The 15234-nt window shown below is 37.2% G+C and overlaps 1 protein-coding gene across 8 annotated transcripts in view; it reads right to left on the reverse strand.

The window, feature by feature from the left end:
* TBC1D5 (TBC1 domain family member 5) overlaps positions 1-15234 on the reverse strand; it is a 316832-nt gene that overhangs the window by 106266 nt on the left and 195332 nt on the right. For all 8 annotated transcript variants that reach the window (XM_058039756.1, XM_058039673.1, XM_058039586.1 and 5 more), the window contains one exon: positions 14647-14819. In XM_058039756.1, coding sequence (XP_057895739.1) covers positions 14647-14819 — 173 coding nt within the window. The remainder of the gene's footprint in view (positions 1-14646; positions 14820-15234) is intronic.

Here is a 15234-nt window from a genome sequence, read left to right on the forward strand (position 1 = left end):
TGTGTTGCCTCTGCTTGTTCCCCCCCCAAATCCAATGTGAAATAGTATTCCACATTTACTGCTGCAGAGAGCGGTGCTTTATTCAGTTGCTGATTTCATCTCTAGCCTTATAAGAGATGAGAAGTACAAATAAACATATTGTATATTATTTATACACAAACACCCGTGTCTTTAAGCATAGATATATACATTTATACTGCAGCATGCAGACGCTCTAAGCCAAAACTGAGGACAAAAGAAGTACATGTCAGTTAAAATTGAACACATGTGAGCAAGCATCACTTTTTTCCTACCAAGAGCACTATTTATCACATATTTATATCGTGGAGAGACATGAAAGCTCCAGTAAGATAGGGCGATGCAGCACTGCAGAGTACATTTTATGCCGCAAGCCATGTCTGAGATTAGTGTAAATGTACCAGGAAAAGGTTCTAAACTCCAACAAAGCTGGCATCCATGCTTTATTTTTTTGTTCATTTATGAGGAGGACTTCATGAAAAAGCCCTCTGACTCCAAGAATGTATTTTTTATTTTTTGCATTAGCTCCGTTCCTGCTTTCATTCAGGTATTACCCTCCGGTACCAATACTTATTTAAAAAAAAAAAAAAAAAAGAAGCTTAATATAAGTAACCACAGGAGGATCTCTTCTCCCCTTGAAAAACTGCAAATAAAGATGTCAGCTATTGAGTATATTTGTGGCGTCTCCAGCAGCTGCTGTTAAATACCAGCTGGTCTAGCTGATTAAAATTACCTCCGAGTTGGTATTATAAAGATGCCTGGGCAGCGTTGCTGTATTAATGGATTATTGAGTGAGCGATGAAAACCTTGGCCAGCTGATGCGTTTTATTACAGATAGGCTTTATGATGTGTAATCACTGTAATTTTTATAACTAGAGGAAATGGGAAAAAAAGAAGAACCTTCTTTCTCCCCTTACTCATAGTGAAATCAGTTGAACCAGATTTTTTTTTTTTTGCCAGTCTGTTACTTAGGAGTTAGCTAAATAATTTGGGTTTTAACAGTTTCTGCATATGTAAGACTTTATCCACACCTACACACACCTAAAGAATGAGAAACTGTGTTCAGGGCTACCCTGTGTTTACCTGTTTTACATATGCTTAGGTTTACACATTGGATATTTATTTCATCCTTTGACTACCAGGCGAGTGCTGCAACTGGCCATATGAGATAAACCCTTGTGCATTATTTAATGACTGAGCTACACTGCAAACACACCTCATATTCTCCAGGTTCAGCAATTCAGCTGGTGGGGTCTCAAGTCTGGTCTCTCCATCTCTTCCCTCCCACATTCTCCTCCCCTTCCAGCAAAACCTTCACACAGTATGTCATTTAACCATCTCTCAAACTTTCTTCCCCCCTACTAACCACATATTTACCATGTTGTCTTCTGATGGTAGTTTAGTTTGCTACCAAACTAAATGTGCTAATTATGAATATCCTGTAACTGATACCAGTATTTGAGGTTTAATAAAAAATAAATGACTGGGTACTTGGAAGATTCAGATATACTGGTGAAAAATTTTATTACAGATGACTTCTGTTGTGAGGTGCTTCAGCATTCAAGCCAATTCAAGCCAAATGCTATTTACTGAAAGCATCTCAAGAGAAAATACTGCAATATTTTCCTGCAATGGACACACACCAAAAGCCAATTAATGATACCTGAAATTTTTCAGTGGAATGTGAACTGTTGAACGTAGCATTGCTTGTCTTTTTCCACCGGAGATAATTAATATGAACTCTTCCACAAAGTTAAGAAAACAAGTCTCTATTATGTTCATAAACTGATGCAAGTTACAAAATTTTATAGGAAGGACCCTATGAAATACAGCTGGGTATTATTCCAGCCCATAAAGTATAGAGAAAAATTTTTGGGAGTCGCTACTACACCACATACATTCACCTGCAACCTCTATTGAGGATTTTCTACTCATGCTGGTCTTTATGTGAAATCCTGCCGACAGATTATTTAAACCATTTCCTAGAATAAAAAGCTGCTCTAATTACAACATTTAGGGTCAAAAGATAAGTTAAAGCCAATTCAATGAATAAGTTTGTAAAAGGCAAGGATCTTGCAATGGACAATTTTTTTTAATTTAAAGGTGACTCCTAGAAATAAATTTTGGTCCATCCAAGACTAAAATAATCTAGGTGCTCTCCTTTTTTCATTTTATGAGTAGAATCTAAGCTGTACTATGGTGCAAATGCGAATTTCCAAGTCCAACACCTGATAATCTGAATATGTGATATACGTCTCTGATGATTCATCTGGCTGTTTTGAAACACTTTTGCACTGCACAACTAGCTATTGAAATAAGGATGCAAGTTGTCTGCAAATGGATGGAAGAAAAGCATGCTCCACCAAGTAGATATACTGTAGATAAAAAAGGGCCTTTCCACTGTTTCTAATTTAATATTATTTTATGGAATTGTATTATCATAGAGGCTGGAAAAGACCTCTAAGATCATCAAGTCCAACCTAGCACTGCTGAGTGCATGAGAAAACCATGTCCCTAGGTGCCACATCTACACCCCTCTTACATCACCTTACATCAACTCCAGGTAAGGCAATCCCACTACTTCCCTGGGCAGTTCCAATGTTTGACAACCCTTCCCATGAAGAACTGTTTTGCAACACGTAATGTTGTTTCTGCAGAACACCTGAGCAGGGGTAAGGTAGATGGGCAAAGCCATTAGGACAGGCCAAGGAGGGCTGTGTAAGGTGAAACTACACCAAGCTGTGAAGCTGCACAGCTCCCTGCAGCACGTAATGACAGCTGTGCCAGGCTGCAGCACCTCAGCCTCGGGCTGTGCCAAGCGCAGCCGGCAGAGCCGCAGCCGCGGCTCACGGGGGCATCGCCATCCAGCACCTGCCGTGCCTCCATTTCACAGCTGCAGCCCCAGCAGATCCTGCAGTCAGAAACCTCTTTCAGAAGGGAGGTGCATTTTCACATTTGTGCCAATAAAGAAAATAGTAAAATAGTGATGGTTTTGGTTTGGCAAACCCCCCATTATTTTCTCATACCCTGTGACTTTCATCCTTCTGCCGGGAGCCAACAATGGGTCTGCAGCTTGCAGCCACAAGTGAAAAACAAACCAGAGAACAGCTGTCTGTCCCAGCTACCTTCTGGTTTTTTCTGTGCATTCCATACACTACCCTAAAAGCACTTACCCCTTGGGCACAGCTTAGGCAGGGTTTGCTGGGGCGCTGGCCAGGCTGGGGCTGCTGTTTCCTAAGGAAACTGCTGGTACTCTGTGCCTTGCCCCAGCACCAGGATGGGGGAATTCAGCTTCTCTGAGTTCTTCCCATTGTTTTTCATGCATTTAGTGAATTTCAAACTTGAGCAAGCCTCCCAAAAATAAATGAAAAACCCATCCTGAATCTGCGAGGCTTTGTGGGTATTTCTGGGCTGAGGCACGTTTACCATAGAGCATGGAGAGCTGTCTCTCAGATCTAACCATGGATGGGAAAAACCACCTTAGTGCAGAGGAAGACACAGTTATAGTTAGAGAGCTTATAGGTTGAGACATAGTGCTAACTTGAAATACTCCAAATTTCCCACAGAAGGACTACTAGAACTAAAATTTATACCACTGTCACCCACGGGGATCCAGACCAAAACACCCAACTGAAAGCACTGATTATTGTGTTCAAGAAGGAAAAATTAAAGGAAGACAATCCTCTAAAAGCTAAAGGATTACAATATCTTAAACAAGTATCTTTGCATTTGTGGTAAATAAATATACATTGATAAGCTCTGAATTAATGGTCAATTTAACATGCATGCTAAATTCTACGCAAAACAAGATTCTTAATTCACTTGGGTTAATAAACATAAAATTCTGATAATTACAGATACAATAATGTCGTATGAGCACTTTAAACATATGCTGTGGGAATTAAATCCTGGCTATTCCTGCCCACTAAGGACCAGTTTTTAATCTTCGATGCATGATATGTAGTAATGGATTTTACGAGTTGACTTTTTTAAATTTGATGATCAGGTTAATGAAATTTATAATGATATTTTTCACACCAAGTTCAAAATAGTAGTTAACTCCTTGGCAGAGGAATTCAGATTGGACATGTAATGGATGTACCAGCAACTGCTGATGTGAAAGGATTAATCATCATTTTAGACTTTTATTAAATTAGATAAAATGGGATAGGCATGAATCAGAATATATAGCAATTAATCACTGGACTTTATTGAGTCTTTTAAAAATCTTATTTGCTCCTGAGTTGACAACTAATCTAGGCCATTCTGTACCAGTTTGACAAACTCTCCAGATAATGACTGTGACTAGAACATTAATAATATCGTCATTTAGCAAAAAATATTTTTTCTCTATGTAAACTACTTTTTTTTAACATTTGTCGGTGTTGAAGGTAACATATAGTCACACCACAACATTGCAACCCAACTCATCTTTTCCTACTGAAATTTTTTGCTTTTATAAATTTGCTTGTTTTTTTTGAAATTTAGGTAATGGATAGACCAGTATGTACAGATGACCAAAGTTTTTGGTATATCCAACTAGCACTTAATGTAAACTGTTACAGCTATACACACTGGAATTGCTAGAAAATAAAAATTACTGAACTTTTGAAGTTTATTTATTGATCGCTGAGAACCACCCCAGTTAAATTACCATAAACCTCAACATCAGAACAACTACTAATCCAGCTAATAGGAATTAAGGGAGATGGAAGATACATAATAAGCATCTGGGGGATATGGAATTTATCCCATGAGTGTAGTAAAGAGCTCATAATTTAAGAGTGCCAAAACCCAAGTGCATCATGAAGGCCTTTCCTCACAAGTGACATTAATTGCATATCCCACAGATGCTTATTACATATTCTATTTATACCTCTGAGAAGAAAAATATTCGTTTAAAGTTTAAAGGTTTAGTACTGCTTAAACACAATGTAACACAGCTGTCTCATGATGTCACAGGGAATATCAAAGGCTGCAGCACAGAGTCATAATGTAAGAAATAGTTTAGACAGAAGATAAATCAGGGAATGTGTTTCAGCATGAGAGCCCCAGAGCTCAGATGTACATTAAAGCAGGATGTATAACTACATACTTTAGCTGGATTTGGGATTACACCATTAAAAAGGTTTTTCTGATTACAATTATTGAAGTAAGAAAAAAGAGAATTAAATCTATTTCAATTATTTTAAAGAGCTTTTCAATAAGTAGCATGTCAAACCATTAATACTAATATATGAATGCTAAAGTCAAAGATGCCATTATCTTTTCTACCGCTCAGTCTATACAAATATAACCATCATCATTAATGTTTCTAGATATTAAGCATGCTATTATGCTGTAAGTTTTCTGCAAGGACTGTTTTCTTCTGTTGACATTACTCTTTTGTGATTTCTCTCACAGAGAAGTAAAACAATGAGAATTCTTTGATTCAAAATGTCCCATATACTTCTAGCCAGCTGTATTTCCATTAGTAAAAAACGCCCTGAACCTGATATTACTGATTTTGCATGTAAGTCCTAAATGTGCTTGCTAGAAATAGAATAAACTGCAAGGCCCAAGCTTAGACTCTAACAGCTCAGACAACATTCACTGTGTGTGCTGTACACAACTAAAGACTTCATTTAGATGAGTGGAATTTTGAGTTAAACACTGTAAAGATATTTCATAACATACAACATGTTACACAGTTCTGCTGCTACATTGCACATGTGGGTGTGTCTATAGATTTATCCAAAGTATGAAAACATTTTTTGCTAATGTCTCCACTTCTGTGAATAAAAGCCTGGTAGCATTACTGGTAGGAGTAACAAGCAGTCAGAAGCTGCAGGAGTTTCATAATCTCATATTTTCTGCATTATATTATTTTGTGAACTTAAAAACCAAAAAAAAAGAGAAATTTCTTTTCTCTCTCCCTTTTCTCAATACCACGAACAAAAGATACTGCTTCTGTGGCATTCAAAGATCATTGTATTGGACACTTTTTCAGAAAAAAAAGTGTATAAAAGGTAATAAAAGGAAGTATGCTAACCACGGTCCTAATTTCCTAATTTCAAATAAGGTGATAAGAAATAAGAAAAGCAGACCATTAAAAGTGACAGCTGGCAATATAAAGGTCTGTGAAAGGCAGTGCTCTCTCATGAACTTCTCAAGCTGATGCTATATTGGGTGATGTCATTTTGCTTCTCTGCAATTTGGGAAGAATTGATGTTCTGCTATCAATACATTCCATAGTGAACAACAAAGTCTAGGTGCATCCATGGCCTTTTTTCCTTAGAAACAGTGCTATCTGGAAGTTCAAGGGAGTCATCACTGGCAGTCAATACCAAGCTGCAAATGCTGTGCTGAGTGTTTTCAGGGAAAGAATATAGAAGGGTAGCACCCTTGGCTCTCTGTAAAGATTCAAGTATGACTCGTTCATTGATTTCAAAATTTGTATTGGAAAAAAGCTCCTACTCTTGTCTGCTATTGTTCTTTTTCACTCGACAATTACGTTTCGCAATGCTGTGCACAGATTTTTCTCCTCTTGCCAAAATCTGTGGAGCCTTCCTGCTAAGTTATGTACCTTAACCCTTTAGGGCCTCTTGCTATTATATTCAGTATGAGGTGTGATGAAATATTATCCCCATTTTTACAGCTTTATTTCAGTGAAATAATTCTAATCTTAGAAATGTTTCTCAGACATAATTTTTCATGCTTTACCTAGACTAAAATATTGTGAATTCATACAATATGCAAAAGTTACACAAAATTGTGCACCCTAATTAACAGCACTACTCTTGAGCAACCTATTCCTGTGACCTGCGTTAATGGATTTTATTCTTCGGATATGGATGGCTTGCTTTAATATTTCATAGGGTACTTTTAAAAATTCTTGCTCAAAACCACATCAGAATCAGAAAAGATACTCAAGGCGTGCACCTATTTGGAACAAGATTTTTTTTATTGATGAGGCTTCTACGACTCTAGCAAGATGTTGGAAAGAGGTTCATAAGGTCATGGAGAACTACTATCCAGCTCACCCATTTTAAAAATTAGGACAGACTCTTGCATTATTTTCAGGGCAGGATCTTTCACTGTTGCATGGACTTCCAACTCGGTTATGAATCTTTCTAACTCAAGAAGTCCCAATAAAACAACTGCCAGAGGAAATTCAGAACATGTAAGGGGAATTATATAGGTTGTTTGTAGGATTCCCCATCTTTTCCCCCTCCATCACCCAAACCCCTCACCTCAATTTGTAACATCTGGTTAGGCTGAAGGGCAGGGAGAGCACTGTCAATAAGGGTAGAAATGGCTATCCAAGAACTAATCTTGGTATCTGGAGTGGAAGCAGAGTGACTTGACTACCTGGTGAATTATTACTTGGGTGTGGAGAAAATCCAAAAAGGAAGCATTCTTCCTGATGCTGACACTATATACTGCAATATACTTCCAATTAACTGCATTCTACTGGGCAATCAGATGCTTTTAGAGAAAATGCAGACTGGCCATATTCCTACAGAATTACTATTTCACTAATTTTCAAAAACATTTTCATTAGTGATGAATTGTGGTTCCAGGATATAATTTTCTGCTAAAATGAAGAACTCAGACAAAAATGACCCTGAAGAGACAGATGATTAACATGTCCTAGGCTAAGGGAAACTCAGACTGAAGACTGTACTATCCCTAAAGTTGACATCCCACACCTCAAGGCAGTTCACGACCAATTGCTTTTTTCTCAAATGCAATTCCTTGACATCCTTCTCCCCACCTAGAAAAATCCAAAATGGCCTAGTTTGTTCTGACATGAACTAATGACTAAGTATTAAAACCTTAGGGTTTTTTTAATAAGATTACCTCTGCTTCCAACAGGCCAACATTATGCATTTAAGTATTTCATGCTGATCTGTTTAAAGATTTCAAACAAAATTTTCTTAGCTGCATTACCCACTAGATCCTAGTTTGGTATAACTTCTAAATTTTACAATTTACTCATTAAATTGTGCTTCTATCCCTTACCATTGGTCTTGGATTGTAGCAGAGGGTCTGCTTTGTGTGGCTCTTTTTTAAGTGCATCAAGATGACACAAAAGATTTTGAGATGCTTCTATTAGCCTTCAGAAAACTTTTGGACATTGACTTTTATCTAAAGGACTGATGACAGGGTGATCTTTCCCTGCTGGATGGTGCACATGGTTCTCTACAATACTGCATTAGAATTTTTGAAGGTCTGTCTTCACAGGAAAATAATGAGTTGCTAGTCACATGTGATTGCATGTCCATACCAACTTGATCCATACAGACTTAGTAAGAAAAAGTAGTGAGGATGGAGCACTGGTTAACCAAAACACGAATTACCCACAGGACTGGATTCTACAGGAAATATGTTGGTTACTAGCAAATGCTTAAGTCCAAAGTGCTGTATTTTGCCTCCTAACATCATGTCAGCATGGGCATGTTAGCAGTTTCATTTTTAGTCATATGCTGAGATAATTACTTTCTGCAACAGTTACTTGACCTACTTATTGCCTTTTTTGTACCAATTTCCAAGATGAGTTTTCTAGACTAAGTTCCATGTCATTGAAAGAAACAAAATGGTGCACTAAATTAAACAGTACCTGGTTAATCTGAACAGCTGATGTGATTTAAGTATAAAGAAAATAAAAGAGAGGTAAATACTTGATATATGGAACCTTAAATTCCTTAGTGGAGTAGAACTTCTCTAGACATTGTTCGGCTTTTATAGTCAACAACTACTGTCTACGTAAGTAAAAAAAAACAAAACAAAACAAAACCAATACCAAAAAAAACCCCAAAAAACCAAACAAAAACCAAAAAAGGACAAAGATAGCCTTTCAAGCACCTGTCTAGATTCCTACTAAATTCATCACAGATTTAAGAAGATAGTAATTGTATTCATATTAGTGGTGTCTAAGCCAATTTATGTTTAATGCTACTAGGTTTTTTCTTTTCAGGGTATGTAACAAAAGTCAAAATGGAAGCTTTCTTGCTTGTTTCCTTCCCAGATAAAGATAACTCCCTGTACTTCATATGGGAAGCACATCACCTGCATCAAGAAGCATCAAAACGACGAATCTGCATTCCGTCCTCACAGACATCCAATACTGCTCATTATCATCTCAGCACATAATTATGCAGCAGGAGAGTAAAACTCTGACAAACACTTTTGACACCTCAACCAATCCTTCATTCTGTTTATAGAGTGGTCTTTTACAATATTTACATATTAAAATCCTAAAGTCAGAGGTAAAACTAAAATACTATTTTTGACAGTTGGGAAAAGGACAAAATCACAAATTCATCATACTGTAATTTTTAACTCAATACACAACAAGAATCAGCACAAAATGAAATACACATTTTTTCAATCAATGAACTAGAGAGCTTTTTGAGGAACTCAGCAGCAATGAGGAACGGGTATATGTCATTTAAGAGCACAAAAGTGTGAGTAGCCTTACTTCAAAACAGAACAAAAGCACCTTTTAGAGTTAAGCAGGATTTGCTTGCGGCCTGAGGTACAATACCTACCCTGATCTTCAAGAATTGTCCTTGTTTATTTGCAAAGAGGAAGTAATTTGAATTAGAAAACCACTGCAGCTCAATTGGTATGGCAGGATAGCTGAGGCAATCCCTGTCTCCATCAAAATACATGGTAGCTTCCTAAAGTAGCTTCACATGTTTCCTTCTGTCAGCTAACTTAGAAAGGTTTCCTCTTACAGTACTTTTCCATTGTGCAGGACAGAATTCATAGTAATGTCTTCTGATGCCTGAGTCAGTCCCCAAAAGCTCTATGTAAAAATCCAGTAGAATGTATGCAATTTGTGGGACCAGCAGCGGACATCAACATTTCTTAGAAAGGCTGGTCATCTGGCACTAAATCCTCAACAAGTTGTCTACTGAGAGACAACCTGGGATTTATAGTCCATTAAAATCTGTTTTATATATAATGCTTTGTTTAAGTCAAACAGAAAATAAGTACCGGAAATCAACAGCAGTTCCAGTATCAAATACTAAGTTCATTATTAATTTGTCCTGAACATTCAAATAAGAATTACTGCTTTGTTCAGGAAGACTTTGTATTTACTTAGTCTTACCCATTTCTAGATACTCACTGCCAGATACTTGCCTTTTAATGTCTTTTAATAGCAAGGTCAGATTTTGGTGGTTCCTCTACTACGTGCACAGTACCTCCAAGTTGCTTTCATTGTAATTGCTGTCCAATTGATTGATGACACTGGATTAAAAGCTACAGAGGAAATGCAATGGTTTTGGACCATGTCATATGTTATCTCATTTTCTTTTGGTGTGAGAATCCAAAATAAATTCAGGCATCCTGCATGATCTGAGAAGTTCTCCTTAGCAATACTGATCTTTGACCTATTTTTTCTGCAGATCATAAAGATTTCTTACTCTAAGATAACTAGTAGGATTATTTTTTTTTTGATACAATGAATATGATTTATGTTCCTTTACTATACAAGTAAAATCCTTTTAAATTCTCCCTCCAGAGACCAATCTGATTACGCAAAAGAATACTGCCTGGTACCATAATGGCACGGGGGAGAAACTAAAACAGGTGGATGCCCCACAGCAGTGCTCACAGCAAAGCAAGTAAGAACAGTAATAGTGGAGCAGCACATCTGCTGTTGCCTTCACCCTCACATAACCTTTCCAATGCTACCTTCAGATCTACACTCGTGCCTGGCTCCTTGCAACTTAGTTTGCACCCTTCTCTTTTGTTTGGTGTTTCTTCATTAGCTTCCTGAGGAGGGCTTTCCTGCTGAAGTGCTGGGGCAGTGGCAGCCCAGGTGCCTCTGGAGGGGCAGGGGCAGCGTCTCTGTGACCGACGGCCGCAGAGCAGAGCGGCAGCGCGAGGCAGAGGCATCGCTGCCCAGTGCAGTGCCCAGGCCACCATGAAACATTTACACTCACTTCTGCATGTGCTTTACTGTCTGCTGGATATGTGCTTGGGAAGAGTTTGCTTTACCAGTATAATATGGCCATCACTGTTATGATGCAAAAGCTGGTGAGTATATGCCAACATTTAATTTTTGTTCTTAAATAAAGCTTTTCATCCTTATACCTTGTCGTTGCCTTTGTGTCTATTATTTCTATACAACTGTATCATATTTATATTTACATGATCTGGCTGTACTTATTGCATGCAGTTCCATGAGAAATTCATTTGGTGCAATATAATTCTCCCTCAGTACATAAAATAAAATAAAGTGGCAATAATATTATGTGGGACATTTCCAAATGATTCATCTTTTCAGTGAAATGTGAAAGAAGTTGTCTACTCCAAATTCCTTTAAATGGAACTTAATGTCCTAAACTACAGGTATATAAAGACTTTTGTCAAGCCTTGTCCTTTCTCAAGCTGAGAGCCTAAACTGCTTAATTTGTCCCTGCAAACACTGGCCACAGTGGAAAATGCAGTATCATTTTGCAGTATTTTGTACTTTAACTTGAATTAGACGTAAGGGTCAAAGAAATTAACATCAGAGTACCAGTTAATCTAGGACATTAATCATTGTTAACTCCTCTAATTTTAAAATTAAACTGAATATTCAATCTGTCACCTCTTCGAAATATCCAATCTTTATGTTCAATCCTAGCAATTTTTTCTTTTTGTTTAGAGAAAGGTTTATTATCAGGAAGCATGTCACTGAACTATTAATGTAATCAATTCCATTTTATTTTCAAGCGATTCTTGTACTTGACTTCACAAAGTACAAAATTAGGTATGATTAGATAATTATTATAGTTTGGTTAGACTATTCACAGTACTACCCGGAGAGTGAAACAATGTTATTCTGCAAAACATTACCTAGGGATCCCAGCAAGAGACGAGGCAAAGAAAGAAGAGTGAGGAATGATAAGGCAAAAACCCTTTATCTCTGTATTGCTAGTTCCATTTCAGCTGATATTAATAGCAGCTGAATAATTATCAGAGGGACAAGCAGTGCTGACTGCAAGTGAATGAAAGTGCAGTCTCAAAATTTCCAAATACAGAAATTCCTGTGCTAAGGCTGCTGCTGTCTGTGACATCAGCTTGAACTTCCAGAGCACGGAAGCACGGCACAGCCAGGACCCAGTATACCTTGCTGTACCTAAATGGGCTCCCTCCCCCATCAGCAAGGGAATGAGACAGCCAGGGAATGTGAACTCTGTTCACTGCTGCACTCTGGAAGAGAAGGAGATCTACTGCTTTGAGCTAAAACTTCAAAACTGGGCAGCAAGCAAAATTAATGAGTTGTACCACACATACTGAAATGCCTTGGTCTTGTAAGCAGGTAAGCATGATTTCAGGAAGTGTATAATCACATTTTATTGTAAAGGACAGTTTCTGAACATGGAAATGTACAACCAGCTGGGGTACCTGACCTCCCAGCAGAACAAGTCTTGCTAGTGTTTGAAAAATAAAAAGAAGCATTTGGAAACACCAAAGGATGGAAGCAACTGCAAAAAAATGCAAAGAATTGCTTTGTGTTGGCCCAGAAGGTTATAGAAGGATGCAAAGCATAAAATGCTAAATTTTAAATAAGTGAACTTTATAACTTGTGAAAATTAGGGTAGACTGCTACTAAATACAGGCCTTTCATGTTGATCTAGGAATGCCATAATATCTTTTGAGCAAAGTTCCCAGTCTTCCTTCTACTGTTTGTATATTTTATGAGTGGTATCAAGGCCGACAGATGAATATTTATTGTTGGTAAATCTTCAGCAAAACAATAAACCTTAACAAAAAACTCAGATGAATTCTGCAGTTTGGTTAGGTTAAGCAATTATTGATAAACAATGTTGTTTAAGAAATGCTGTTTCTAGTTCAAGAAATGTTAAATACAGGAAAAGATACAGTGTCTCAGACTGTCAGTGGGCTCATTCCTGGAAATGACTACTCTGAAGAGTTCAGACATCATTAAAGGTGAGAATAATGCAACACAGTCATGCCCCTTTCCCCTTCTTTTTCTCCTGTCTATATCAAATCAGGAATCAGAGAAGGATGTGACCTCACAGGTAACCTACTTTCTTCTACACATGCAGACTCTCTCTTTATGATATTCCCCATTTCTGAGAGCATTTCAAAGCCTGTTTTTAAAACATTCTGATGGCGTTTCCTTTGTTAATTTTAATATATTATTTTACAGTCTAACAGCTCCCTGTTAGTAAGGTTTTCCTGATAGTCAGCCTGAAGCTCTCTCTAATAATTCATTCTCTTAACTGTAAATTTCTTTATTCAGATTCAGTTCTATTTATGCCACACCAGACTGAATCATTCTTCTGTTATTATAATATTATGTTTAGAGCTAAAATATAATTTTTTCTTCCAATTATTTCTCTTACTGAAAGGCAGAATCTTAAACTGAGGTGAATACCTACATTTCAAATCATTTTTGCCCCAAAATATCAGTTTGCAAATTTCTGAAGTTTAACTTATTTTATTCTCTCTTTGTTTTCATAAGTCTTCATAAATGAAACAATGTATTTTTGTTTTCCTTGATATTCATACAGCCTACTTATTCATTACTACCCCTGAATTTTAGTAGGGATGTTTGCTTTCTCTTCCAGAATAGTGAAGATATTAAGAAAACACACTATGCAAACAATATTGTAATAGGACAATCTGTCCTCTTAGTACTTGAGTTTACTTGGCTTGTTTTCCTCCCCCATAGGTAACTTATACCTATAAAGTGTATTTAAATAAGATTTGTAGAATTACATTTATCTTCCTAATGTAAGCTATTAATAAGTAGCTCAACTCTTCTCTTGAGAGTATATTATGTTGCAGCACTTTTTCATTTTACAGTAACATCAAATTAGACTTTAGTGTTAAGTATTGCAGTTATGGCCTGACATTTACACAGTCACCTTTTCCTTCCCTTTCTCTATTTTCTATTGAGTTGTTACATTCCACAACTGCATTTGGAAAGCCACATCTATAACATTTTTTTTTTCATTTAAGGCAAAATCAATCTTTAATCACTGCAAAAAAAAAATTAAAAAGTGTAATTTTCTCTGTCGCTGCAAAGGCATATATGGCTTGCCAACTCCTTAAGGAATGATCAAAATGAATCAAATTTCTAGAATCCCAGACAATGAAGGCAAGACTCTTCTTCAAAACCATGGTCATTTCACCATTACTCATGGTTCACACAAATTTCACAGTCTGTGTTGAGCCAGACTGACTACAGCAGCTATAAATATTTTGGATTCAGTGCTGCACAAACACATCCAAAGTCACACCTGGCCCAACAATCCCCCCTGGAATGGGGGTATTTAATACACAATCAGCTGACTGGATATGAACCAGCTTCATGGAAAAGGGAATACTTGGGCTGACTCTGTACACACACAATTTATTATACCTATGCCTTTACTCTTAACATGCCACTCGCCCTGTATTACCAGCATCCAAAACTCCATACACAACAGGGAAAAGTTCACTGATGTTAAACTGGTGATAAAATTAAGTAAACAAACCAAAACAAATAAGTTCTAAGAGATAAGTACTTCTTTTTAGTCCCATTCCTCTAATCCAAAATTTAAGGGAAAAATTTCCTAATATAGTGAAGTAAAACCCCCAAGGAATTAAATGAAATAATGATTTGCAAACACTTACAGTCCATAAATCTGTGGAGCAATTTCCAGTCGGTTCAGATGCATGTACAGCTCAATATCATGTTTCTTCAGCAGATGATCCTGAATTTGATTTACTTTTGCGACAATAGCAATAGATGGCCCCAAGTCCTGTGGCCTTGCAAAGGGCATGGGTGTCACCATCACATCTTTCTCCTGCAGACACAGATAACAGGGTGAATAAAAGAACAAATCACGAAGCCTTACTATCTAAAGGGATTGTGTGCAGGAGATTTCATTTGTTGTAAACACTGGCTCCTAAAAAAACCATAGTAATAACTCATTTCTTTTACAGCAGAAGAGGAATCTCAAGCATCCACTTCTGTGGAAGGTATTGTGGGATTCCCTCTCCCAGGAGTGCCAAGGAGTGCCCGTCATTCTGCGCATCAATTTTTACGTGCATGCTTTACTTTTCATGCTCTGACAAAGTGTTGACAGCTTTATTTTAGCTTTAATATCAGCAGTCTGAGTCAGTCCAGAGTAAAGCAGATGAATGGTAACTCAGTAGAGAATATATGCCCTTAGAGAACAATAAATTGCATACCAAATAGGAAGTAACTTATTTTCAAAC

Source organism: Melospiza georgiana, chromosome 1 (genome assembly GCF_028018845.1).
Source record: "Melospiza georgiana isolate bMelGeo1 chromosome 1, bMelGeo1.pri, whole genome shotgun sequence".
Lineage (NCBI taxonomy): Eukaryota > Metazoa > Chordata > Aves > Passeriformes > Passerellidae > Melospiza > Melospiza georgiana.